The sequence below is a fragment of the Sciurus vulgaris genome, assembly GCF_902686455.1.
Source record: "Sciurus vulgaris genome assembly, chromosome: 11".
NCBI classification, from domain to species: Eukaryota; Metazoa; Chordata; class Mammalia; order Rodentia; family Sciuridae; genus Sciurus; species Sciurus vulgaris.
This window is the reverse complement of record NC_136472.1, coordinates 4,996,555-5,021,155: the sequence shown is the minus strand read 5'-3', so window position 1 is coordinate 5,021,155 and position 24,601 is coordinate 4,996,555. Positions and strand designations below refer to the sequence as shown.

Here is a 24,601-nt window from a genome sequence, read left to right as displayed (position 1 = left end):
ACCACATGAGCAGGGGCACAGGCCTTGGGTCCCTTTTCACACTGTAGGGCCGAGCCGGGTGCTCGCAGGAGGCGCACACCTGTTCCCAGTAACTCTGCGGGGCCTGGGCTTTGGTTTGGGGCAGGTCAGCAATGGCACACGCAGGGCAGCCTCAGCCGCCTGTCCCGGTGAGTTCTGCCACCCTGGCCCCAGCTGCCAGACTCCCACAGGCTGTGCTGCAAACACTGTGCTCTGGGGCACTTCCGGGGCAGACCTGAGGCACTGGCTGAGAGCGAGCACAGGTCCTGGGCTCACTTCTGCTGCCGCCTGTGGGCATGAGCTCTGCAGCCGTGGAATCATGGTGAAGGAGCCGGACGGCCTACGAGGGCGAGCGGCCCATAGCAGCCAGACTCGGAGGAGGGGCACCGGCGGAGAAGGGGCACGGTCAATGCCCAAAACCCCTATGGGGAAGGGGAAGGGCAGGGTGGGCTAAGAGGATGAGCAAGTGAGTGGGTGAGTGGGTGACTGAGTGGGTGAGTGAGGTGAGTGGAGTGAGTGAGTGAGTGAGTGAGTGAGTGAGTGAGTGGGTGAGTGGGTGAGTGGGTGAGTGGGTGAGTGAGTGGTGAGTGAGTGGGTGAGTGAGTGGGTGAGTGGGTGAGTGAGTGAGTGAGTGGGTGGGTGAGTGAGCGTGATGCGGTAGTGCGTGAGTGGGTGAGTGAGTGGGTGTGAGTGGGTGAGTGAGTGGGTGAGTGGGTGAGTGAGTGCGTGGTGGTGAGTGGGTGATGGGTGGGTGAGTGGTGTGTGGTGGTGAGTGCGTGGGTGGTAGCGTGGGTGCGTGGGTGCGTGAGTGAGTGCGTGAGTGAGTGATGCGTGAGTGTGAGTGGGTGAGTGAGTGGTGAGTGAGTGGGTGGGTGAGTGAGTGGGATGTGGTGAGGTGGGTGAGTGGGTGGATGAGTGGTGGGTGGGTGAGTGGGTGCGTGTGACTGTGCGTGGGTGGGTGGTGAGGGTGAGTGAGTGGGTGGGTGAGTGGTGAGTGGGTGAGTAGTGCGTGGTGGGTGAGTGGGTGAGTGAGTGGGTGCGAGTGGGTGAGTGGGTTAGTGGGTGCGTGAGTGGGTGCAGTGAGTGTGAGTGGGGAGTGGGTGTGGTGCGTGGGGTGGGTGAGTGGGTGAGTGGGTGCGTGGGTGAGTGAGTGGGGTGGTGAGTGGGTGCGTGAGGTGTGGTGAGTGGTGGTGAGTGGGTGTGAGTGGGTGTGAGTGGGTGAGTGGTGCGTGGGTGAGTGTGTGTGAGTGAGTGGGTGAGTGGGTGAGTGGGTGAGTGGTGAGTGGGTGGGTGAGTGGGTGAGTGGGTGAGTGGGTGAGTGAGTGAGTGAGTGGGTGAGTGGGTGAGTGGGTGACTGAGTGGGTGGGGGTGAGTGGGTGAGTGAGTGAGTGGGTGTGGGTGAGTGGGTGAGTGGGTGAGTGGGTGAGTGGGTGCGTGGGTGAGTGAGTGGGTGAGTGAGTGGGTGAGTGTGAGTGAGTGGGTGCGTGGGTGAGTGAGTGGGTGCGTGGGGTGCGTGGGTGAGTGGGTGAGTGGGTGGGTGAGTGGGTGAGTGGGTGAGTGGGTGAGTGAGTGGGTGGGTGAGTGGGTGAGTGGGTGAGTGGGTGAGTGGGTGGGTGGGTGGGTGGGTGAGTGGGTGAGTGAGTGAGTGAGTGAGTGAGTGGGTGAGTGGGTGAGTGGGTGAGTGGGTGAGCGAACAGATTCAACACCTTCGTGAATGGCGGGTGTTGACGGAGTGAACCGGGCACCTGGGGGACTGCCTGGGGGTGATCCTGAGAGGTCCCCTTCTCCTGGGTCCCACCTGGTCCTTACTTTGTCCAGACCTCTGGCCTCTGCAGGACGCAGGCTGGTTTGACCCCACCCCACACAGCTGGCACCGGTCAGGTGGTGATGTCCTTTGTGCCAGGTGAGGTCAGCATCCTGCACTGGGGCTTGTTGGGTGCTCTCTGGTGTCCAGGGGTCTTCCCCTGGTTGCTACAGAGGCTATGTCCTTTCACGGTTGGTGGGGCCACTGCATAGCTGGGTACATTCTGTCAAATGTCCTAGGTCGCGCCTCCGGCTGGCCTTTAAACCAGGCAGCTTCCTCTAAATGTGTGCGGGGCAGATGAAAATCTGGCGGCCATCTTTCTGGCGGGTCGACTGCAAGTCTCCAGGTTGCACAGTAGACAGCGTCCAGCTCCAGTCACCCTTCCCTGGTGACCAGCCTCAGGCCTGTTTGTTGCAGAAATCTTAGAAAACAGAATCAGAAGCCACGCAATATCATTTTCTTCAACAGCGGCCCACAGCTCCGTGGCTCAGGGGAATGGTGGTCAGTGCCCACGCGTGGCTCTGGCCCTGGACGCGTGCTGGTCAGCCATGTGCCGTGGGGTGGGACACATAGCAGATTTCAGACTGTAGGAAGACAGAGACTCAAAGCCTCCTGTCTTCCCTGCTGTTACGTGGAGGGCATGTGGAGATGCTCTTTTCACGTAAAGCTCGCATTAAGTGTGCGATCAGCTTGACCTGTTGTCTTACGCTGGCTGACGTGGCCGGACTCTGGAAGCTGGGGTGTTTTGCCCTGTGCTATTGAGCAGAGCTGCTCGGCAGGCGCAGGTGTGTTCTGTCAGGAGGGTGAACCCGGGCTTCCGGTTCTGACCCCAGCCTTGGGTGTCGTGGGGTGGCCCTGGGTTCATTTGCCAGTTCATTTCCTGCACAGCCATGGGGCCATCGGACACAGCATCCCCCTAAGAGCAGCCTGGCTGTAGGACAGAGACCCCAGACCTGGCAGGGCCCCCCAGGCCACGTGAATGTGCCATGTAGTGAGAAGCCTACGTGTGGCCCAGCAAATGCCTGGAGGGCTGTTCCCACGGCTGGGGCTCCCTCAGGGGTACCGGGCCTCCCAGTCCCGGCAGGGAGCTCTGGCTTCGCTTGACCTTTGCAGGGGAAGTGTGATGCGGTCACGTGTCGGACTCACTCGGGAGTGAGACCGCGTGCCACTAGCGCCTGTGGTGTTGGCCCCGGAGATGGTCTTTAGAGAAGCTAAAGTGTTCGCTGGCCATCTGCCCAAGGGGCAGAGCAGGGCGGTGCACCCGGCCCCTGCAGGGAGCCGGGAGGTGGCCAGGTGACAGCAGCTCTCACATGTTCACGTGCCCTCAACCGTGTTGGAGTCCGGAGCCCTGTCCCAGCTCACAGCCTTGAGCCTCGGCCCTGGAGGGACAGGGACACGCTCTTGCAGTGAGCAGTGTCACAGCCGGGGGGTGGCACCCAGCCGGGGTGGGGAGGCTCAGGGCACACACAGGCACACGCAGCCTCTCCGCCGAAACGTGGATGAAGGGCCCAGGACCCTCTCGGGAGACCTTCCTTCCCTTGGAGGGAGCGGGTGGCGGGAAGGCAGGGCGAGCGGAAGTGTTCTCTCCTTTCCAGTCCTGGGCGAGTCTGACCCTCGCAGAAGCAAGGCGCTCTGTGGCGGAGGGGGAGCGGCCAGGCCGGGCGCCTCGTTTCCCGCTCTGAACCCTCCTCACCCCTCCAAAGGCAGGCCCTGGAGGGCCACGCGAGGCCACGCCAGAGGGCCGCGGTGAGCACTTCCCGACCATTCTTTAATCTTTGTGGAGAGCTTAGCGCAGCTGGCTTGTCATCAGTACTGTCCGGATGCTTGTTAAATAAATAAACATAAACAGAAAATGCACCAAGTGCCAAGGACAGCAGGGGCGAAGCGCAGACATGCAGCAGAAGATGGACGTGGCAGGCAGCCCACCAGCGTCCCGCAGAAGGCTCCCTGGGGAGGAGTGGGCACCCGCTGGGCTCCCACCTGCCCTGGGTGTGTTTGTGATGATCTTAGGAATTCTCAGGGAGCTGGCCTTGGCTGGCCACACCCACAAAGAGGGTCTGGTCACACGGAAATGAAGCCCACTTGGATTCTATGGAGGAAGTGGCTGCCCCCACTCCCGCCCCCGACAGAGCTGCAGGCCTTGGCCGTGTTCCAGAGCTTGGCTGGTGGCTGGTGGCGTCCATGCCTACAGAGTCTCCTGTCCAGTGGTAGCTGGGCAGCCTCTGTTCTGACCTCACACAGGGAAGGAAAGGACAGTGGCTCAGTCTCCGGCCACTGTATCTCAGTGACGAATTCCAGGCAACCCCAGATCATTACACCCAAGTTGCTTTTAGCATCTTATGTCATCCACCTGCTTGGCAGGGCACCCTCCTGCATGGGATGCCCAGCAGCCAGAGCGGGCGTGGGAGCTGGGACAGATGGCCCTGGCGCTCCCTCTGGCCCTGAGTCACGGGCAGCTCACTTCTCCCGTGCTGCTGTCCCAACCCTCTGGCTGCTGTGAGTCAGCAGCACTTAAGTGCCTTAAGGCAGAGGTCTGTCTGAGGGAGCTGCTCCTGCAGTCCTGGCCCTGGCACCACCCAGGGCAGCCCCAACCCCCTGCACAGTGGTAAGCTCAGCCTCTGGGGTCTCGTGAGAGCCCCTAGCCAAGGGATCTGTCTGAGGTGGCAGTCCTCAGCTGGGGTGATGCCGCCCCTGGGAACATTTGACAATGTCTGGAGAGTTCCGTTCTCGCCCTGGAGGAGGGGAGAAGGGCCTACTGGTGTGTGTGTAGGGGCACCGTTCTGTCCGCCCCCAGCGTCGGGGCTGCGGCTGAGGCTACCGCACTTCATTGAAAGACCGCTGGCACCTCCTTGACCCAGGACTCACTGTGGCCGGGGCCTGACAGGCATCCAGAATTGAGGCACTTCACATGCCTCTGTACCCAAGAGGACCCAGCGGCCACCGTGGGGTAAGAGGGAGCTGGGGTCTGCGGTCTTCCCTTAGGCCCCACACCCCCACAGACAGAGGGCCTCCCTCTGGCTCGATTTCCTCCACGTTTCCCCGAGTCACTGAGGACTGGGCGAGTGTTCAGACATGTGCCACAGACCAGGCATCGGGAAGATGCGCCTTCCGCCAGCACAGGGCCAAGGAGGGGAATGCACAGCATTGGAAAGGGCGGCTCCGTCAGTCTCCACTCCGGCACTCCATGTCACTGCCTGCTTGCCCCAAAGGGACTCTTAAAATGTCAGCAAAGACCTGTGTCACTTGGTGCGTGAAATCAAATGCCACCAAAGGTCGGTGTGGCAAAATGGCAGAGTGCAGGGGCCAGAGCGTCCCATAAGTAAAACGTGCCGTTTAGACAGATCAGACTGTTGCGTTTTTAACTAGTTCGTGAGAAACGAGTTCTGTGGACAAAATGTGTCCCTTTGGACTTGGGGTGATGAAATCCCTGAGTCTGAAAGCAGAGAGCACAGCAGCAATGTGAGCCTGTGCACGGGGCCGGCGGCCAGCAGCCAGCCGGACAGCAGGGAGAAACCTGTGACCTGCGGGAGCCCCTGGCGAGGACCAGCTCGGAGCAGAGGGTCCCCAGAAACCAGTCAAGTGGAGGCGGCTGGACTTGGAGGAACCTCTTCTCCCCTGCTGATTTGGGGGAGCTATTGTGTGACTTTTTATCAATCCCCCAAATTTCAAGCCCCAAGAACCCAGGCCTAAGCCACTCCACTGTCAAAGCATCACTCCACAGTCCCCCTGGGGTCAGAGGAAGCAGAGGCAGGGAGAGGAGTGGGAGTCCCGAGTGGGGCAGGCAGGTGTGAGCCTGGCCGCAGGGTGGACCAGGGCGCAAGAGGCCACTGCTTCCTCAGCAAAGCCAAGGGGCACAGGCTGGGGAGGGGCAATGTGCCCGAGAGACTGGCTCCCAGCTGGCGGCCCCTGGGGGACCTGGGAATGACACCATAAGGGCCACTCCAGCCCGAGTCCCCCCAGGGTCAGCAGTCCAGTGTCACTTTCTAAACACTGGGAACACAATTGCATCCAGAATTGGCCAGTTATATATATGTTGCAAACGCGCACGCGCGCACACACACACACACACACACACACACACACACACTGTGGTTTAGCAATGCTAAGGATGGAACCCAGGGCCTTAAGCAAGCTGGACAAGCAGTAACCACTGTGCATCACCCCAGCTCTGACCAACCATGTTTTTACTCTTTTTTCAAAAATTACTCCTCAAAGACTTCTGGCAGGTTTCCCCACCTGAATGTAACAGAAGAACAGAACATTGGAGTTATACAATGTTGATTGTCCACCAAGGCTAAGAAGATGCAGTTTCATAATCCTGTGTGTGTGTAATTCTTCCCCGCCCTGAACACTGAACTTCCCAGGCTAGTCCCCCTGGCATGGCGAAGGCCACAGAGGACTGCTTCCCGTAGGATCTGGCCAGCTTGGGCCATTCTCCAAACCTGCTCCCGCTGGCCAGGACTCAAACAAAGGTCCCTTCAGGGCCACAAAGCACCCACTGGCACGGCCAGCCCGAGGACCGAGGCCACCTTGCACCTCTTCAAGTGCAAAGAATTCACAACCTTGTGCGTGAATGGGAGCCTCAGTGACAGAGCGGGCAATTGGTGACATGGTTGTCGCAGCCCCTGCCACAGCGAGCCTGCTGCGGGGTGCAGTCCTGCAGTTGGTGCCCGCGTCAGGAGAGGGCAGCTCTTGCAAGGCCAGACCCCACCCATCGCCCCACCCCATCCGGGTCACCTAGATTCTACCCTGGGGACCTTGGAAGACACCTTTACAATCACTTCTGCAGGCCACACACCTTCCTTTGTGGCCACTCAACAAGCCATCACTGGCCATCAGCTGTAGAACCCTGGTGGAGTGCAACCCAGTGCAAGACAAGACGGCGCCATGAAGTCCGGCAGTCCAGCAGGCGGCTTCACTGAGCAATGAGACAGGGAGGCCAGACTGCTTGTAGGGTGGCATCCAGGCGACTGCCTGCAGGAGGCGGTATCTGAGCACACCGGGAGCTACAGGATGCCGGGAGGCACAGGGAAGGAGTGGCCAGTGTGGCCCTGGCTGCCCATGGGCTCTGCTCCCTTTTGCTTGTGCAGGGAGGGAGGCTTAGGCACACGCAGGCCCCTGCAAGGTCCTGGGTGAGAGAGCGCCAAGCCACAGCCCTTCCTCAGGGAGGCAGCAGAACCCTGTGCAAACAAGGCAGCAGCCTGCTGAGCCCTGGCGGCCCCAGAGGGTCAGGGGCCTGTCCCTGGCCTGTGCAGCCTGAGTCCCCCTCTGCACAGTGCGGGGCAGCCCTCTGCCCCAGCAGCCTGGGTTTCATGAGCTGGCAGCACTTTCACCGCCCATGGAAGGGACTGCATGTGCCTGGTCACAGAATACCAAGCGCTCCATCAGGGGCTGGGGTCACGGGTACCGCCGGGTGGGGGTGCAGTAGGCAGAGCCGATTGCGGTGGGAAGGAACCAGGGTGGAGGTGGAAATCCACAGAGGGCAGGCGTTGGCCAGGGGTGGAGGGAGAGGCAGGGAGGACGTTCCTGCCTTCTGTCTCAGAACCTTCTCCCCCTGCCCAGCTGTGTGCAGCTAGCTTGCTCAGGGACTTGGATTTAAGGTAGGGGCTACTGGAAGTTTCCCGCTGGTCTGAAAACCCTTTCGCCCTCAAAAATAGAAAGAAAAAAAAAAAAAAAATCCAAAGGGGCACTTACCCCGGATAAAAATAAAACTTGGAGGGGCCCGCAGGAATGGAATACCTTCTTCCTGTGTTTAAATTTCTACGGAAAATCTGACCCGCGTGGCCGCCGCCCCTGCCATGAGCGGGCGGAGTGCGCTTATATCTTTAAGGAAAGGAGGCAGGCGGGCGTCCAAGTTCCCGGCCAGGCGCGGGCGGCCCTCGGGACCAGCAGCCAGGTGGCGGCGCGGTCGGCCCCGGGGGAGGGTCGGGCGCACCCCGCACGGTGCGCGGCCCGGGCGGGCCCAGGGCGGCGGGCGGAGCGGGAGGCGGCCACGTCCCCTGCGGCCCGGGGCGCGGGAAGGCCCGGCCCCCTGCGAGCGCGCCGCGAACGCTGCCGTCTCCGCTTGCAGAGGCCGCCGGGGCCGTGGATGGGGAGGGCGCGCCGCCCGGCGGTCCCAGCGAACAGGCGGCCACGATGAGGGTCAACGAGAAGTACTCGACGCTCCCGGCCGAGGACCGCAGCGTCCACATCATCAACATCTGCGCCATCGAGGACATCGGCTACCTGCCGTCCGAGGGCACGGTGAGTGCGGGCGGCCGCGGGCGGGCGGGCGGGCGGCCGCGGGCGGGCCGCGCACCTGCGCCGCGCGTCCAGGGCGGCAGACGGGCGGCGGCGGGGCCTTGCGCGGCTCCCGGGCGCCCTCTCGGCGTCGCGTGGGGGGCGCCCACCTGCGCACGTGCGCCCGGCGGAAAGCGCCCCCGCCCCGGCCAAGTGCGCGCGGCACGGGTGCGGCGCCCACCCAGGGAAACCCAGCGCCCGGGGCCCGCGTCCCCGCTCGCGCCCGGATCGAAAGCGCACGGCCGGACCGTGGCGGGGACCCTCCGCTCCAGACCCGGGCCAGGGCGCTGTGGGGGCGCTGGGGGTGGGGGCAAGGGAGGAGGCCGAGTTGGCAGCCACTTTGGGGGAGGGTGGCAGCCGCCAGGCCCCACTGCCCGGCCCCACCTGCCTGGGACGCGCCTCGTGCCCAGGGCACTGAGCCCCCCACGGGAACTCAACGCCCAGAGCAGCCGGCGGGCACCGGTTGGTCGAAATTGCTTTGTGTGAGCCGGTCGGGTGGAGGCAGGAATCGGGGCTGTGGCGCAGAGCCGGTCACATGTTTGGGGACCCTATCCCGAGTTCCTCTCTAACCCCACTGCACTCCCCAGGGTTGGACCTAGCAGTTCACAGGGATCTCCCTGGGGGCACAGTTCGCCCACGAGGAGTTTGACTTAAAGGACAAAGTTTGCCAGAAGGGGCGAGGGCTGTGACCCGCCGGGGTGGGGGCAGGGCGCTCGCGGCAGCTCGCTAGGATCCCAGAGCAGATTCCCCATTCCCTCCCGCCGGTGCAGCCCCTCAAGGCTCCTCCCCAGACCTTGTAGCCTGGCTGCTCCAAGATGGGGGCTGTCCTGGCCTGTCTCACTAGCCTGGGGGCTGGAGAGCTTGAGGAGGGGTGCTCCCTGCGAGGTGCAGGGCGGGTTGTGCGCAAAACCGGAGCTACGTGTTGGGGAAGGCCAGACAGGCTTTGGGCAGACCCTGCACTCCTGGAGTCCCAACCTGGGGCACCAGGTGAGGAATGGGCTCCTCTTGACCTAGGCTTGCAGAGAGCAGCAGGGAGCCCCATCCCCAGGAGTATGGGGGGAGAGGCTGCTGCATGCCATCAGTGGGGTCGGCCTCAGAAGCTGAGGGGTCAGCTTTGAACCAGCCGTGTGGGGCGCAGGCCCCTGGGCTCCGCCCTTCCTGAGCCTAAGGAGTTGCAGAGGGAATGTTCCCTGTTACCTGTGACAGTGACAAAGGACAGTTCTGTAGTCTGGGCCAGCACTCTGTCTTGGCTTGTGTAACTCACAACAACTGTGTGGGGTAGGTGCTGTTACTGTGGACCAGGACAGAGACCCAGAGGGGCGGATGACCTACTCACGCTCCCTCTGGGCAGGCAGCAAGGGAGGCCCCTGGGACAGGCAGGTGGCACAGGAGGGCTGATTGGGTGTGGATGTCCTTGGGAGGACTCCAGGCAGCCAGCCACGGGATGATGGAGCAGACGAGGCACTGGGGCTCTGGACACGCCAGAGGCAGATCCCACATGGCCCCAGGAGGACTTGGGTGTGGCTAAGAAGTAGTGGCCCTGGGCTCCAGTGTTCCAGTTCAGGGACCTGTTGCTTATCCAGACCCAGCAGATCTGCCTCCCTGGACCCAGGTGAGGCCCCCAGAGTCCACAAAGAGGCAGCTCAGGTCTTCACAGTCCAGAAACACGAGCGGGTGTTGGGCCAGACCCCTGAGCCTTCCCTTGTGCTTACTCTCTTCAGTGGGCTTGGGGGACTGTGGACTGGGTTCCCCAACTGCAGGAAGGAGATGTCACCAGAGACAGGCTGGCAGCCGCAGCTCTGGGGCTGGGGACTTGTGGGTGCAGGCCAGGCGGGTGGTAGGAAGAGCCTCCCAGGTTGTCCAGCACAGCCCCAGCCGTCCCGTGCCCCGTCACTCAGCACAGGGGCTCTGTACATGCTCCGCCAGCAGGCGCGGGCTGTGTTCCCCAGGGTTCCTGTCCTGCTCCCCCACGGGCATCCCACGTGTGCACGTGTCGGCCACAGAACAAGCCCCTCCCCTCTGGGCTGAGGTTTCCCAGGCTGTCTGCCTTCGTCCCCAAGTTCAAGGGTGGAAAGCACTGGGGTTGATGCCGTGGTAAGAGTAAGAAGTAGCTCCAGGACCAGAGGCCAGGGGAAAGCAGCTATTTCGTTACATTTGCTTTGCATTAATCCTGAATGTCTTCACCTTCCAACTGAGGGCCACCAGCAGCCTGCGATCTGCGTGCTCCAGTGAGCCGGACACCCAGAAATACCTGGCTCGCAGGTATCTGCCCACCTGCTGAGATCAGAGCATTCGCTGCTTTTCTGCCATGGGGGATGGGCTGTTCACAGATTACCAAGCGTGCCCCAAAGCTTGACAGTGCTGATGACTCAATTTAAAAGACATCCTTGAGATAAAAGTGAAGTTTAAATGGATGTTCCCCTCCAGTCTGAAATTCCAGGAACCTCAAAAACAACAGCAGGACTGGGGATACAGCTCAGTTATAGAATGCTTGCCTCACATGCACAAGGCTCTGGGTTCAGTCCTCAGCAGCCTGCAGGTCTCTGGGTGCACAAGGCCCTGGGGTCAGTCCCCAGCAGCAGCCTGCGGGTCTCTGGGGTCCATTGCTCCCATTTTCCAAGAAAGAGAACACAGGCGCCTCCCTTAGAATGGCCACGGCTTTCATAGGCTGTGTGAGCTCAGCCCCGGGGCTCCGGCTGCAGGTAAGAGTGGAACGCATGGACACCTCGAGGGGGCAGGCTGCGGACAGGCTCCCTGGTCTTCTCTGCCAGTTGGGGACGATTCAGGAGAGGCAGGTGTGGCCGAGATGTGGGCCACACACTGCCTGTTTGTGCTGCCTGGGACGGGGCTGGGGCTGTCAGGACCTGCCTGCTGTGAAGGGGACCTTTGTCCCCTGGGCCCTTAGAGAGCACTTCTCCCCAGGGAAGCTCCTTCCAGGAGCTGCCCGCCCCCATATACCCGGAAGAGGCCTTGGGAATGCCTTCCGGGCGCCACATCCTATTCCCATGAGCATCCTGGGACCTAGGTCAGGAGACGTTCTTGTGCCCATCCCACAGATCAGGACGCTGCGCTCGGTGGTGGGAGGTGTCCCGGCTGGGCGTCAGCTCTGCATCCTTGCCTCTGGTGGCCACTGCAGTCAAGGGGCCCCCGACCCAGCACCTGCCGCCCATTCAGGCTCCCCGCACCCCTCATTCCACAACTGTGAAAGAGACAAGTAAGGATGCTTTGGCCTCGCGAAGCTTGCCGGGCGCCCGGCCTCGCCCAGCCTGGCTGCAGTTCAGGCCTTTGTCTGTTTGTCCCTGTTCTGCACCAGAAAAGCCCCCCTGCTATGCCAAGGGCCCTCCAGCCACAGGGTTGCTCCACTTCGGGGACCTTGCCTATGGAGGTGCTCTGAGGGGCCTTCCAGCCCGGAGAGAGCCACACTTTCTTTTTAGAGGTTGCTGCACACTAACCCTAGCTGAAGTAGGCGTACTCCCCTTTCTATAAAACTAAGACCTAAACAGACAAAGCAGCTTACCCGGGACCACATAACAAACCAAGGACAGCGTCCAGGGGATCCCCACCAGGGCTTGGTGCTGCCTCCTGCTGGTACTGCCCAGCTCCTTTCATAACTTAATCTGATTTGTCACTGCTCCACTTTTCACTTGTGGTCCACTCTGACCATGAGATTATTTTCCTCTGTCCTTTGTTCTCTGGGCATGTATCTTGATTCCCAGTGAGAGTAAACTTCTGTGGAGGGCTCACTCTGCCAGAGCCAATTGTAAATTCTAATATGAAAAATAGCACGTGGAATCCTTCCAGCCCTCTGGTGGGGGGGGGGGGGTCCTATTAAATGTGGACGGTCTTAGGAATGTGGAGGTACAAAGAGGTTGAGCCCCTGTGTCCGGGGCAGCACCGCTGGTGAGTGACAGAGCTGGTCTTCGAGTGTCACCCTTGGTCAGGCCTCTGGCTCCCTCTCCCTCCCCTGGCTGGGAAGTTCCCCTACGGGCAGCCTGCTCCTCCCGAGGCCAGGCAGTGGCTGTTCATGTCGAGCCTGAGTCTTTCCTGCCCCAACTACAGAGTGGCCTCGGCTGCTCCCTGGCACTGTCCCTGCCCTTGCTGAGATGGCTCTCTGCTTTTCCCTGCCTTTCTCTGAGGGTCACCTGCTGGACTAGTTCAGGGTCACTGTCACCCTGGCCAACCAGGAGTGTCCCATGGGCTCGCAGTAGGACTGAGACGTCTTGGTAACCCGTTCTGGGTGCAGGTGTGCCGGGCAGGGGCTGAGGGGCCTCTGTGGGTTAGGAACTTGCAGCTGGTGGTTCCGAGGTGGCCCTGGTGCAGGGGCCTGCCTTGGCCCTTCGTGGCAGGCACCCCTGGATCCCAGACGTGGGGCTGGAAAGCCCAGCTTGGCTGCACAGGGCTGGGAAGGAAGGAGGAGCCCGAGGCAGGTGCACATGGTGCCAGCAAAGACCAGGAGGGCCAGGACCCTTCTGCAGGCAGGGCTGGGGCAGGGTGGGAAGAAGGGCAGGGGAGGCCCAGGCCAGCCCCGGCCGAGCCCCTGGGGTCACTGGAGTACCCCGGGAGCTGAGCGGGCCGCCTCGGGTCCACGGAGTATGATAGCCTCCCTCCCCTTGCCCCGCACCATGCCTGCTCTTGCCAGGTCTGCCACTGGGCCAGGTCTTCCTGCCCACAGCTCAGCGAGGAGAGCACCTCAGCCGCTGGTCACCTGTGCGCTTCTCTGACCGTCCCGAGACATTGAGAGGGCACGTCTGCCCTTGGCGGAGATGGAGGCAGGTGATAGGGAAGGCCCCCAGGCGCCTGTCCCAGCACGTTTTGGACCTGTTCCTGCTGAGCTCAGCAGGGTCGTCCAGACGGTCATCTACCCAGCTGACCCTCCTGGCCGGGAGGCAGCTCAGGCTTCCCTCCCCGTCCGACAGAGGCAGACCTGAGGCTCAGAGGGGCCCGGCGCCTCCCCCAGGTCTCAGAGCCAGAGAGGGACCAAGTCCAGGCCTGGACTCAGGCCTGGGCCTGCCCCTGCCCGGAGGGACCCGTGGCCCAGGGTTGCCTCAGTCCCCTGCCTGTGCTCGCCTGCCCAGGCTCCTGCCCACTCAGCCACGGGCCTTCTGGCCCTGGGGGCAGCAGAGGTCGCCCTGTCTTCCCAGCAGAGCTGGGCACCCAGGGCCCCTGGGCGTGCAGCTGGCCGACTGCATCTCCTGCATGAGCCTCAGTTCCTGTGGGTCAGAAGGACCTGGTCAGGGTGCCTCTCCTGGAGCGGCTTGGGGGACTGGGTGGGACACTGCGCCCGTGCCCAGGAAGTTGCCCCACGTGCTGCTCCCGTCAAGGGGGGGGAATGTCCGGTGGGGGCTGGATTTGAGGCCAAGCTCAGCCCCTACCTGCTTCATCCCCTTGAGGCCTGCTGGCCTCCCTGGACCTCAGTCCCCCAGCATGAACACAAATGCCCCTGCTGGTGGCAGGTGTGGTCTCCTGTGCACACAGTCCTTCCCTGGACGGGGGCTGCATCTCCTGTCCTCCAAAGCTAGCCCTTCCCCCACTTCCCCTGACCCTCTAAAGCCATCTGTCCCACTGCTGTGGTCCTGGCCCCTGAGCACCTGGGGTCCTTCACAGGGAGCAAAATGGAGGCCCTTAGGGAGCAGCCTGGCAGGGCTCCCATACTGTGTCCTGGTCCCTCCGAAGGCCACCAAGATGGCTGGACCCTGAGTTATTGCAGATCAAACTTGATCAAATAGTTCCAGCCTCCTGGCTTCAGTTGCCCCTGGAGGCAGCGCCTGGGCCAGAGACGTTGAGATGCCGGGGACACGAGGCCACCTGCCCCAAGGAGGAGTGAGGGGCCCAGAGCCCCTTCGTGGACACCTGGCCCCCCACCCAAGACCCCCTGCTCCCCACCCTGCAGTCCAGGTGTCTGTCCTCCCCGTCCCTGTTGCCCCAGCCCCATGCCGACGGTGCAGCGGTTCTGGGAGACTGCAGCCCCTGCCCTGCAGCCCCCGCCCCGCAGCCCCCGCCCCGCAGCCCCCGCCCCGCTGCCCCGCAGCCCCCGCCCTGCAGCCAGGGCCCTCCTGCTTCTCCAGCCAGACGCACAGCCCTTCGGTGTCGCTCGCTGTGTAGCGGGGGCCGTTCCAGGGCTCCAGGTGGCCCCGTACCTGAAGACTTCTCTGCATTCCCAGGAGGCTTTCCAAGCTGCTGTGTGGCCAGGCCAGGGCCAGCCCGGGCCGCCTGCTAGGCCGTGGCAGAGCCTGAGCTTCGTAAGGAGGAAACGTGGGACCTTCCCAGCCTCCTGCCTGGAGCAGCTGGGGCCTGAGATGGGATGGGGGACAAGCCAGGGTGGGCCAGAGGGACAGAGGTGGCTGAGGGCTGTGCTGGGAGCGGGGGCAGCATGGAGGGAAGGTGCAGGGGCCAGTGGTCCCAGGGAGGGGAGCAGAGCCCAACAGGCCCGTCTTGGCAGGGGTCTTATCCCTTCCCCTCCAGCTCCTCTTGAGCACTGGGGAAACCATCCAGCACGGAAGGGAGGGTGGGGTCCACACAGGCTTGGGCGCTCCGGGCCCACGGTCAGGAAGGCGTCCTGAGCAGGAGTCCTGGTCACCATGTGGAGGCCTGCCTCCAGCCCTGCCTGCCCAGGCTTCACAGAGAGGACCTGGTCCTCCGACGGACGCCTCTCGGGGCTGAGAGTGGGTTCAGTGTCTGTGCAGCCGCTGGAGCCTGGAGGGGTACCTGGTGGCCAACCTGGCACAGCTGACTTTGGAGACAGCTGCTGGCGGGTGACGCTGCTCGGGCCGTGTCCCCGCCTGGCCGAAGCCAACATGCTGACTGACCCGTCCTGAGGGCCAGCAGAAGCTGTGGGGCTCGGGGACTCAGGCTGGGCTCCAGCTGCCTGCCACCCAGTCCTGCGCCTGTCTGGCTTTTAGCCCGACGGGTGCTTCCTCCCCACTCAGCCCTGCACCTTCAGACCAGAGGCTGCCTCCGTCACCCCCAGAGCATCTGCCGCCCTGGCCAAACTGCCCTGCTTCTCCACCAGGGGCAGCCCCTGTGCTGGGCAGGTGAGGGCCACAGGCAGGGCAGGTGGGCACGTGGGGACTGGATGCCCCAGGAGTGGGTGAGGCCCGGTGTCACCCGCTGGGAGCTGCTGCCTGCTGCAGGCCTGCCCTCTCCGCCGACCCCTGCCCCTCCTGCTCTGGCGTCAGTTTGGGGAAGCCCACGTGGAGACGGACAGAGCCTTCTCCAGCCATGATGATGTGAGGGTCTAGGGGTCAGAGGCTGAGATTTGCACCTGCAGACGCCTAAGGGCTGCCCTGCCCCCTGAACCTGCTGGACTGTGCCAGGGTCCTGCCCAGAAGGTTGCGTTCTGCAGCCTTTCGCAGCTGGCCAGGTGGGTCCCTCCCACCAAGGCTGCTCTGGCTAAGAGACCAGAGGGGCAGTGTGTGACTCGGCCTCCTCGTGGGTGGTTAGCAGCAAATGTGGCCTTCTGGAAGGTCATTCCTAGAGGGCAGGCCCGTGTCCTGGGTGTTGCAGGCCCTGGGACAGCGCCTGGTTCACAGCAGGGTTTTGTCTGTGTCCGTGGGGAATGGGCTGCAGCAACCCCCAGGTACCAGAATCCCCGGATGCTTGTCCCTCAGGTAAAAGGCACAGAGCTTACGCGTGGCCCTCTCTAGGTGGCTGGGACTCCCCAGCACCAGGAAGACGCCTCGTGCGTGGCTGTTCTGCTGTGTCCTTTTGGAAGGAACAACATTCACCTGTGTGTGTTCGGGACAGACGCCGTTTTCTTCCCGAGTATTTCCCACCTGAGGTTGGCGGATGCTTTGGGTGCCTGTGGGTTTGGGACCTGGGGACTACACGAGCGTGCAACCGGGTGGATGGACGCAGGGCCCGGCCCCACAGTGACCGCTGTCCCCTTCCTGCCCTGCAGCTGCTGAACTCCCTGTCGGTGGACCCGGATGCCGAGTGCAAGTATGGCCTGTACTTCCGGGACGGCCGGCGCAAGGTGGACTACATCCTGGTGTACCACCACAAGAGGCCCGCGGGCAGCAGGACGCTGGCCAGGCGGGCCCAGGTCAGCGACACTGCCCTGGGGGCTCGCAGCCTGAAGCAGGAGCACCCGCTGCCCGGCACGGGGGGCCGGGTGGACGCAGCCTCGGCCGGGCTGCCCATGGACTGCTGCGAGGACGACAAGCACTTCCGCCGGGAGGAGTATGAGGGCAACCTGCTGGAGGCCGGCCTGGAGCTGGAGCACGATGAGGACGTAACTACCTCCCGCGGGCTCCCTTCCCTCCCGTCCCTGGGCCACTCCCCAGTCCCTAGGCCCCGGGCGAGAGGTCGGTGCCACTGTGCTTGGCGGGTGGGCTGGCGTTTCTGGGCAGCCCCGGGGTGCCCGCCCTGGACCAGCCCCGTCCAGGCTGCATCTGCTCTGCGGCAGGCTGGCCCCGCTGGCCACGCAGCCGTGACCTGCAGAGGCAAAGCGTTTTCTGCGTCAGTCCCTGCCGGGGGGAGGTTTGCCCATTCAGAGGGACAGAGGACGAAGCTGTTCTGGAGGTTTTCCTGGGTGACCTTGGCCCTTCTCTGGCCTCGATTTTTGAGGCTGTAAGATGAGGAGACAGGTGTGGGGGTGCCCACTCTGAGATCCACAGTCCCGTAACGCCGTGTGCTGGACCGCCACCCCAGCAAAGCCCACACCTGGCTGCTGACTGCTGGAGGCTCAGCTGTGTGTAGCCAGCGACTGAGCAGGTGCTGCCTTCAATGGCTGACTGCCGGGTGCTCCTTGGCTGATGTCTCAACCTCTCTGCGCCTCTGTGTGGGGCTGCCCTGGATAAGATGAAGCGTGGCAGGAAGGGCCTGCCCTGCAGAGCTGTCACTGTGCACATTAATCAGAAACGAGCAGAAGTCTCTAACCCAGGCTGTGGGGGAACAGTGGTCCGGGCGAGCTTGGGCAGCGGCTGAGGTCGGTGGGTGTTAAGTGAAAGCCGGCCGGGTTTGTTTGTCGTCAGCAAGAACCGCCGCGTCCTTGGGCAACTAGTGCTCTTGATTTGGCGACAAAAAGCCTGCAGAGCGTTTCCACCCAGAGCTGTTCACTGGGGACCCACCTGGTAGGAAGGGTCTGGAGCCGACCCAGGGAGCCTGCTGGACCCCTGGTCTCTCTGGGTCACACTCTGCCCAGGTGTGGCATGTGCGCGGTCCTCGCAGGGATGGTTCCAGGCCTGTGCGGGCCTTAAAAGGTCTGCGTGGCTTGAGGCCCCGATTTGGTCCTCACGAAACCCAACGAGTTCCTCCCTGAGGCTGAGGACCTGAGCTGGGACAGGTGTGCACTGGTCCCTCGGAGTCTCGCTAGAAGAGCGGTCGGTTCCTGCTGGCTTTCCTCATTGTCCTCCTGGCCCGCCCTGTGGCTTGGGGAACAATGCGGCCACTATGCAGTTTATTTCATGTCATTTTATAACAGGAACAAATTGGCTGCTTCGCAGGCCGCGGGGCCTGTCGGGTGCCGAGGCGGGAGAGCTGCGGTTCTGACCCGCGCTGGTCTGTCCCCGGGGTCTCCTCCCTCTGTCATCCTTTCCTGATGACGACTTTAAGCTCTCCAGCTCAGCATCCTCCAAGGTCTGGTGCTCCAGACCGCCTGGCAGGTCCCCGGCCTCCGCCCGTCCTTGCTGAATGCGAGGCCTCCAGGTCCCCTGCTGTGGAACGGAGAGCGTGTCCACACGCTGGTGGTCATGGGTAGCCCCTGCCAGGCGCTCCGTGCCATCTGCCAGGTGGGGTGGCGGTGCCGAAGAGAGGGTGCTTTCTGAGTCCCACTGAGTGCCATGTCAAAAATGGCTTTTGTAAAATATTATATTCTTTCTTCTGTCTTTGAAATAAAAAACGGTCAGGACATCGTTCACTGTCGCCAAGAAAAGGTCTAGGCATGCAGTAAATGACCCCGAAACTTCACAGATACTTTGACTCTAGAGCTGGATAAGTCCTTGCAGAGGTCGACTGGACCCTTTGAAGAGTGTAAGTGGGATTGTGGCAGGGAGGAGACCACGCTTTTGAAGTGGCTGACGTGAGTTGGTCTCACCTCCCAGCTGGAGTCCTCCAAAGCTCCCCTGTGTTCCACCAGGGCCCCTGGAACCCCAGAGCTTCCTGTGAGGTGACCTGGGCCCCCGGGCTGCTGCAGCCTGCTGTCCCAGAACCCGATCTGTGTGGACACGGGCCCTGCCCCGCGGCGTGTGGTCTGCAGCGGGGCCAGCAGACGGGGCTGCAGTGGGATCCACTTCCGGGTGAAGAGTTGCTAATGAACCATTCCCGGGTTGGGCCAGAGGACAGGGAGCCAGGGCTTTGGAATTGAGAGGGCCTCCAGGAGAGCCCCGGCAAAGCCTCCCTCCCAAGCAAACTGGGGCCTCTGTGCACTTCTGCAGAGAGAGGAGTCTGCAGACGGGTCAGGCTTCCAAACACCCAACCACCCCCCAAGTTCAGACCCAAAGCTGGGGTTCTCAACCCTGGCACTGCTGGCATTCAGCACTTGGCAGCACCCCTGGGCTCTGCCTGGCCGGCTGCAACTCCCAGGCCTGGAAAGCCAAAAGTGTCCCCGGACATTGCCCAGTGTCCCTGGGTGCCAGATCCCACCCCCACCTGTTGAAGGCACCTGACTTCGAAGGCTGGACCTGCAAGCAAGGAGAAAAAAACCCAGAGGGGCCAGGGTCTCCTGCGTGGGGTGCCAGCCACGCCCCAACCGTCCACACGCCCAGCCTGTGCTGGCGGTGGCTCGGCAGCCTCAGGGAGGGCTTCAGCATGCAGGTACTACCTGGCCAGCTCTCTGCAGGTGCCTGTGTGTGACGCACCGTTACCCCTGGGCACAGTGGGCTGAGAGGCCACAGAGAAGGAGCCCTGGCCTGTCTTGGCACTGAGCAGGGGTGTCATCGGGAGATCTCCCATGACAAGGATGTGGCACTGCTGGAAGATGATCTGACTGAGGGGCCACGGGGCAGCTCTTAGGACCAGGTGACAGCTGTTGGTCTTCGGCAGTGACAGATCCTCTCCCAGCTCAGGAGTTCTGCGGTCTAAACTCAAGGTGTTGTAGGCCCCCAGGCCACAGGGGGCTCCCTTCCCGCCCCTGCCGGGTCCTGGTGGCCTCGTGTTCCTTGGCTGGTGGCCCCATCGCTCCCGTCCCCCCCTGGTCTTCACAGGGCCTGCCCTATTGGGTCTCCTGTGCGCCTGCCCTCATTCTATTTGGGGCACGCTAGTCCTGCCTGACTTTGTCTTACCTTGGCCACATCTGCAAAGATTCTGGTTCCAGTTTAGGGCACAGTCGGAGGTGCCAGGCCTGGGCTTGAGCGCACCCCTCAGGGGACACCGTGCAGTCCCCACCAGCTGAGCGGCTGCGCTGGGCCAGGGAGGCTGGGGTGAGCGGGCAGCCCGGGAGCAGCTGGTCCAGCCGGGGTCTGGCTGGCGTCGCTGCAGGGCTAGAATGTGCACCAGAGGCCCAGGGGCTCATCCGAGTGCAGGCCCTGATCCGGGAGCCAGCGTCCACCAAAGCCCTGTGCCTGGAGGCCCCGCTGCCCGCGGAGGGTGGGGCAGCAGCTCCCAAGCAAAGTCCCAGATGCCTTGAAGAGAGACCTCGGGTGGGCAGGAGGGGCGGGTCGCTCTGACCCGCAGGGTGGCCTTCCAGGCTGGCTTCACTGCAGGGCTTGGGGACCTCTGGGAGAGCATAGAGGAGAGGGTGGGGGCGCAGGAGGCTGGACGGAGGGGTCTCCCCTCCCCCTCCCCCCTTCACCCCATCTCCCCTCCCCCCTTCACCCCATCTCCTGTGCTCGGCCTCCCCACGCTCTGTCTCCTCTCTCCCTCCCCCTCAATCCCTTCGCCTGCTCCCCCTCCTGCCCTCTTTTCCCCTCCCCCACCTCCCTGTGGGGTCAGTTTACAGGGTTCCCATTAGAGGGACAACAGGGGTTTGTGGCCAACGTGTTTTCTTGCAATGAAAATCCATCATGCTTGTGAAGTCCGCCTCAAAGCCCACTGGACATTATTTATGTCCAGGGTCATTGCAGAGAACGCCACTGGCTGAAATCCCAGCAGTGCGGCTGGGGGTGTCCAGGGCCCACACTGCCCTGACACTGGACTTGACCCTGGCTTCCATGGATTCTGTTGAGGCCCTGGACGTGCACCCTGAGCGTCTGTTGCTCTGGTGGGCTGTCAGGACCCCCTGTGCCCGCTGGTTTGCTGCGGTCTCTCGGCAGGCAGCTGGTGGGCCAGCCGGCTGTCGGTCACTGGGGACTTGTGCTCCCCGTCTTTCAGGATGCTGCCCCTGAAAAGCTAGTGGCTGTGGCTCTGTGGGAGGAGGGGGCTACCTTCACCCCAGGCTGAGGGACACGTCCGGTGGGAAATCAGCCCTGGCTGTGGAGGTGGCTCGGGTCGGGGGAGCGCCTCCTGAGCTAGGAGGCGCCCTCTCTAGGCCTGTTCCCCATCTGCAAAGAGGAGTGAGTGGCGAGGCCCCAGACTTGCGATCAGGCTTAGAGGCTGGTCCGGCTCCGGGCTGGCGTGTGGGAAGAGCTGGCCGTGGGCAGTCGGCACCCTTGCCCGCCCGCTGCCAGGCCACAGGGTTGGGTGTCTCTTGCCTGCTCCCAGGGTGCAGGCAGCATGGCAGTTCTGACGGATGGGAGTGAGACCCCCACCCACCCTCCACCCGGTGACCAGGGAGGGCAGGGGCAGGGCGGCCATGGCCCCGGGAAAGGCAGGGACCCTCTGGTTCTTGCTGCTTCCAGCAGGTGTTGAGGCAGGGCTGGGACTTGGTCGCCCTGGCCCTGTGGCGGGGTTGCTCCTCGAAGCCCCAAGCCTGGAGGAGGCGGGGCTGGGCCTCCATGGCATGGGTGCCAGGTTTCTGGCTTTGAGGACAGAGAAGAGTGAGCCCCATCATGGGCTTGGGGTCTGGAAGCACCAGCTGCCCCAGTTGAGTCTGCCCAGCCCAGAGCGAGTGGCGGGCAGGGATCCCACCCTGGACTGGGGCGCCGAGGGACAGAGCCCCCGTCCAGGCCTGGCCCGGAAGCCTGGCCCCTGGCCCCAGGCTCCTTCAGGGCCCCTGCCCAGCCCACCCCGAACAGCCCCCTTGTGGGGAGAGCAGGCTGGTCCTGGTGGTGTTTCTCCACTCAGCTCCGCCCCTGCCACCTCCATGGAAGCGGATTCTTCTTTTGGCTCTGGGGTCTTCTGCTAGGGCCAGGGCTGTGCGTGACTCTTGTCCCGGCCTTTCCTCTGCCTTGACTTGATTGTGTGGAAACACTTCTGTTGCAGGGAATTCTGGACTTTTCTTCTTACGCCATATTTTCCAGGTCCTCCGTGGACCGTTGGCCTGGGGGTCCCAGGTGGTGTGGGGGGAAATCTTTGCCACCTGGCTGCAGTTCTGAGAACCTGTCTGTGTTCAGGCCGGGGCAGGGAGCCAGGGCCAGCTCTTATGTCAGGAATTCCATGGGCCGATTGTCACCCTGAGGAGCCAAGCTCGGCCCGGAGCGCTTACACCTTGGGAATTGGCCCCGCCACAGGCGGGCCCTGCCTCCTGCCTTCCTGGGCGGGGCGATCTGCCAGCCGGGCCTGGGAGTCCTCAGTTCTCCTTAAGCTCCCATTCCATTTCCGCTGTGCCGTCTTTCCTCTTTCCGACGTTTCCTCTTCTTCACTGTCTTTTCTGCCTTGAGGTTTGTTTCTTCAAATGAGACGAGTGGAGCCGACTCCTGATCCCAGGTGGAGTGCGTGGTTCGTCTCCGCCCTTGGTCCTCCCAGCCCCGCCAGCTGTGTCCAGCTCTGTCCCCCACCTTGTGGGACCCTGCGGGGCTCCCGAGCCTGGGATCAGGCACCGCGGCTGTGACTGAAGTCTCAGCCCCTCTCGGTGGCTGCTCTCCCTCCTCGTCTGCCTTTGTCTCCCCTCTGCCCTTCAAAGAGGGACGACCTGAGTGTGGGAGGGTCGGAGCTGATGGTCACTTTGCCGGTTCCCACTGGGTGAACCTGACCGCCGTGGTCCATCTTAAGACCCACACCAGGCCTGCCTCCGGCTCGGCCCCCTGGGGTTAGAGGAGGACGCTGCCCCTTTGCGAGGCACCGCACAGTGACCCCCAGGACCCAGCTGCACGCGGGAAGGTCTCCTGACCACTCCCCTGCATGGTTGGGCTCTCCTGCAGAGCCAGCCCCAGCAGCCACGCACCCCGGAGGATACGGTGCGGGGTGCTCCTTCATGACGTCACCCGTGAGCTCTGCTGTTTTCCTGGGTCTGCAGAGCCTTGAAGGTCATGGCATTTGGTCTTCCTCTTTTCATCCGCATCTCGTCCTGTTTCCCCGGGGCTGACCCGGCCACCCGCCCGCAGTGAGGCAGGAATGCGAAGGCTCTATGATTGACAGACCCTGTCTTGCAGCCGTAGGTGTGTCTGGCAGGCCTGGGCCAGACCCCAGGTCGAGGGCTCAGGACGCAGGTGTCCCAGCCTATCCCTGCCTGGAGAAAAGCAGCACACCTGGTCCACCCCTGAGGCTACAGCCACTGGTCCCCATGGCCCTGAGACCTGAGTCTGGACACAGGGTCAAAGGGGATAGGAGCTTTTGCTCCTTGAGGGAAGTGCCACATGACCCTGCGGCTCTGTCCCATGCCTTGAAATGGGAAGCCAGTCTCCCTGTGCAGTGTAGACGTGGTCAGCAGTGACTGAGGCGAGGGACTCACCTGTTGGCCGTGGCTCTGCCTCATGTGGGCCCATGTCCAGGGTCGAGGGCCACCCTGGTGCTCTGGGACAGCCAGGGGAGGGTAGGAGCAGCCCCCGCTGGAGTTCCTGTCACACCCATGGGGGGCCCTTCACCCCATGACTGAAGTGGTCACCTGGGTCCAGCCCTGGGGGCTAGAGAAGGAGGGAGGAGGGCAGAAAGTGGGGCGACCAGCTGGCACACAGTGGGTGCTCAGTAAAGATGAGCCCCTGCCCCCTTCACTTGCTCAGCAAATATGGTGAGCTCCTGCCCTGCCAGGCCCTGTCCCCATCCTAGGGACACAACCAAGTGGGCAAACCTGCCCCAGGTGCTGGATGCTGATGCCCACAGGAAGGGCAGGCAGATGCCAGGCCGCCAAGCAGGCCGTGGAGCACTCCACTCACTCCGTGAAAGACGTGCAGGCCCATAGGGACAGGGCCCAGTGGAGGGACACCTTGGCGTCCCCGGCCACCGTGACTCCCCCACAGGGACCTTGCAGTTTTTGTTTGTGATTTTCCTCTTTCTTCTGAGAGGAAAGTGCTGGGAACAGTTCTGGGGAGGGGAGGTCAGGGCTCCCACACAGTGGGGGGTCCTGGCCCTGTCCCCTCTCAGCCCTGTGACCTGGCCAGGTGGTGCCCCCACCCCCCCAACACTCCCACCCTGGGGGCCAGGTGGGAACCTACTCCTGGGGCCTTCAGCTGGGGGTGGTGGGCGAGCTGTGCCAGGCTGGGTAACATGCTTCAGAACATCCCCTGTGGGTTTTCTCGGAACCTGTCCCAAGTCTTGCCAGATGTTTCCCTGGAGAGACCCCCTGCTGGTGCAGGCAGGGAGCGTGATGGACCGGGGTGGGGAGGGGCCGGCAGCAGCCCCTGGTCCTGGGCCACCTCCGGACACCTCTGTGAACTCTGAAGGGCAGGGTCTGGGTCTTTGCTGGCCAGTGAGCAGCACGCAGAAATTAATCTGGGTCTGGAACAGGAAGACGGATTCCACCGCATGTGGGCTGGGGACGGTCCTCTCTCCTGACTCAGGGGTGTCCCATGATGTCAGTCTGAGTCACCAGTACTGGGGACCCTCTGAGGCGGGGCTGGGGAAGCACTTTGAACTGCTCAGCAGGCGGGCGTGGTCTCGCTGCCTTGTGGTCGGGAAGAGGCCTCCTAGCTCAGCCTCCTTTCAGCCAGGCAGCGGCACGGGCGCTGCCGAGGCCACCAGGCGCCCCCTCTGTGAATCGGGGTTTTTATTGCTCCGTTTACAGAGGAGGAGAGAGCACAGAGAGGTCAAATCACATGCCAGGGGCTACTCAGGGGCAGAACTGGAGTTGGCCCCTGCCTCCGCCTGGGCAGCTGGAGTCCTGGGTCCTCTATCCCTAAGTGGCTCGGGAGGCCTCCTCCAGCCCATGCCAAAAGCCACACACGGTTCCCAAAGGGACCCCAAGCCCACGCTTGCTGCGGCCCAGCCCTGGGCTCTGGCCCCAGCATGTCCCACCCTGCACACCTCTGAGCCCTGGCCTGGCGGGCCCTGGTCCTGCTGCGACCTTGAAGCAGTGCGGGCCCCACGTGCCAGGCCCGTGCTTCTGCACACTGTCCCTACACTCAGACAGGCTCCTGTGCAAAGCTCTTGCCCGCCAGTGGGAAGTCAGCGGAGGAGGGATGGGAGAAGCAGGAGAGGGACCTGGGTGTCAGGGATGAGTCCTTTCCCCAAGTGGGGTTGGCGTGGGGTCGCCAAGGCAGCATGGCTCATCAGGACCGCTCTGCCAGCCCAGAAGCTGTGCCAGCCCCTGGGGACACGCCCCCCAAAAGGCCCCATTCCTGGGGGTGCATTTATCTTGCACACCGCAGATTC

The 24,601-nt window shown here is 63.0% G+C and overlaps 1 protein-coding gene across 1 annotated transcript in view; it reads left to right on the top strand.

The window, feature by feature from the left end:
- Positions 1 to 24,601, top strand: part of ANO1 (anoctamin 1) — a 128,850-nt gene that overhangs the window by 46,564 nt on the left and 57,685 nt on the right. Inside the window, 2 exon segments of the mRNA XM_079104997.1 lie at positions 7,893 to 8,065; positions 15,999 to 16,331. Of these exon segments, the coding sequence (XP_078961123.1) occupies positions 7,893 to 8,065; positions 15,999 to 16,331 (506 nt within the window).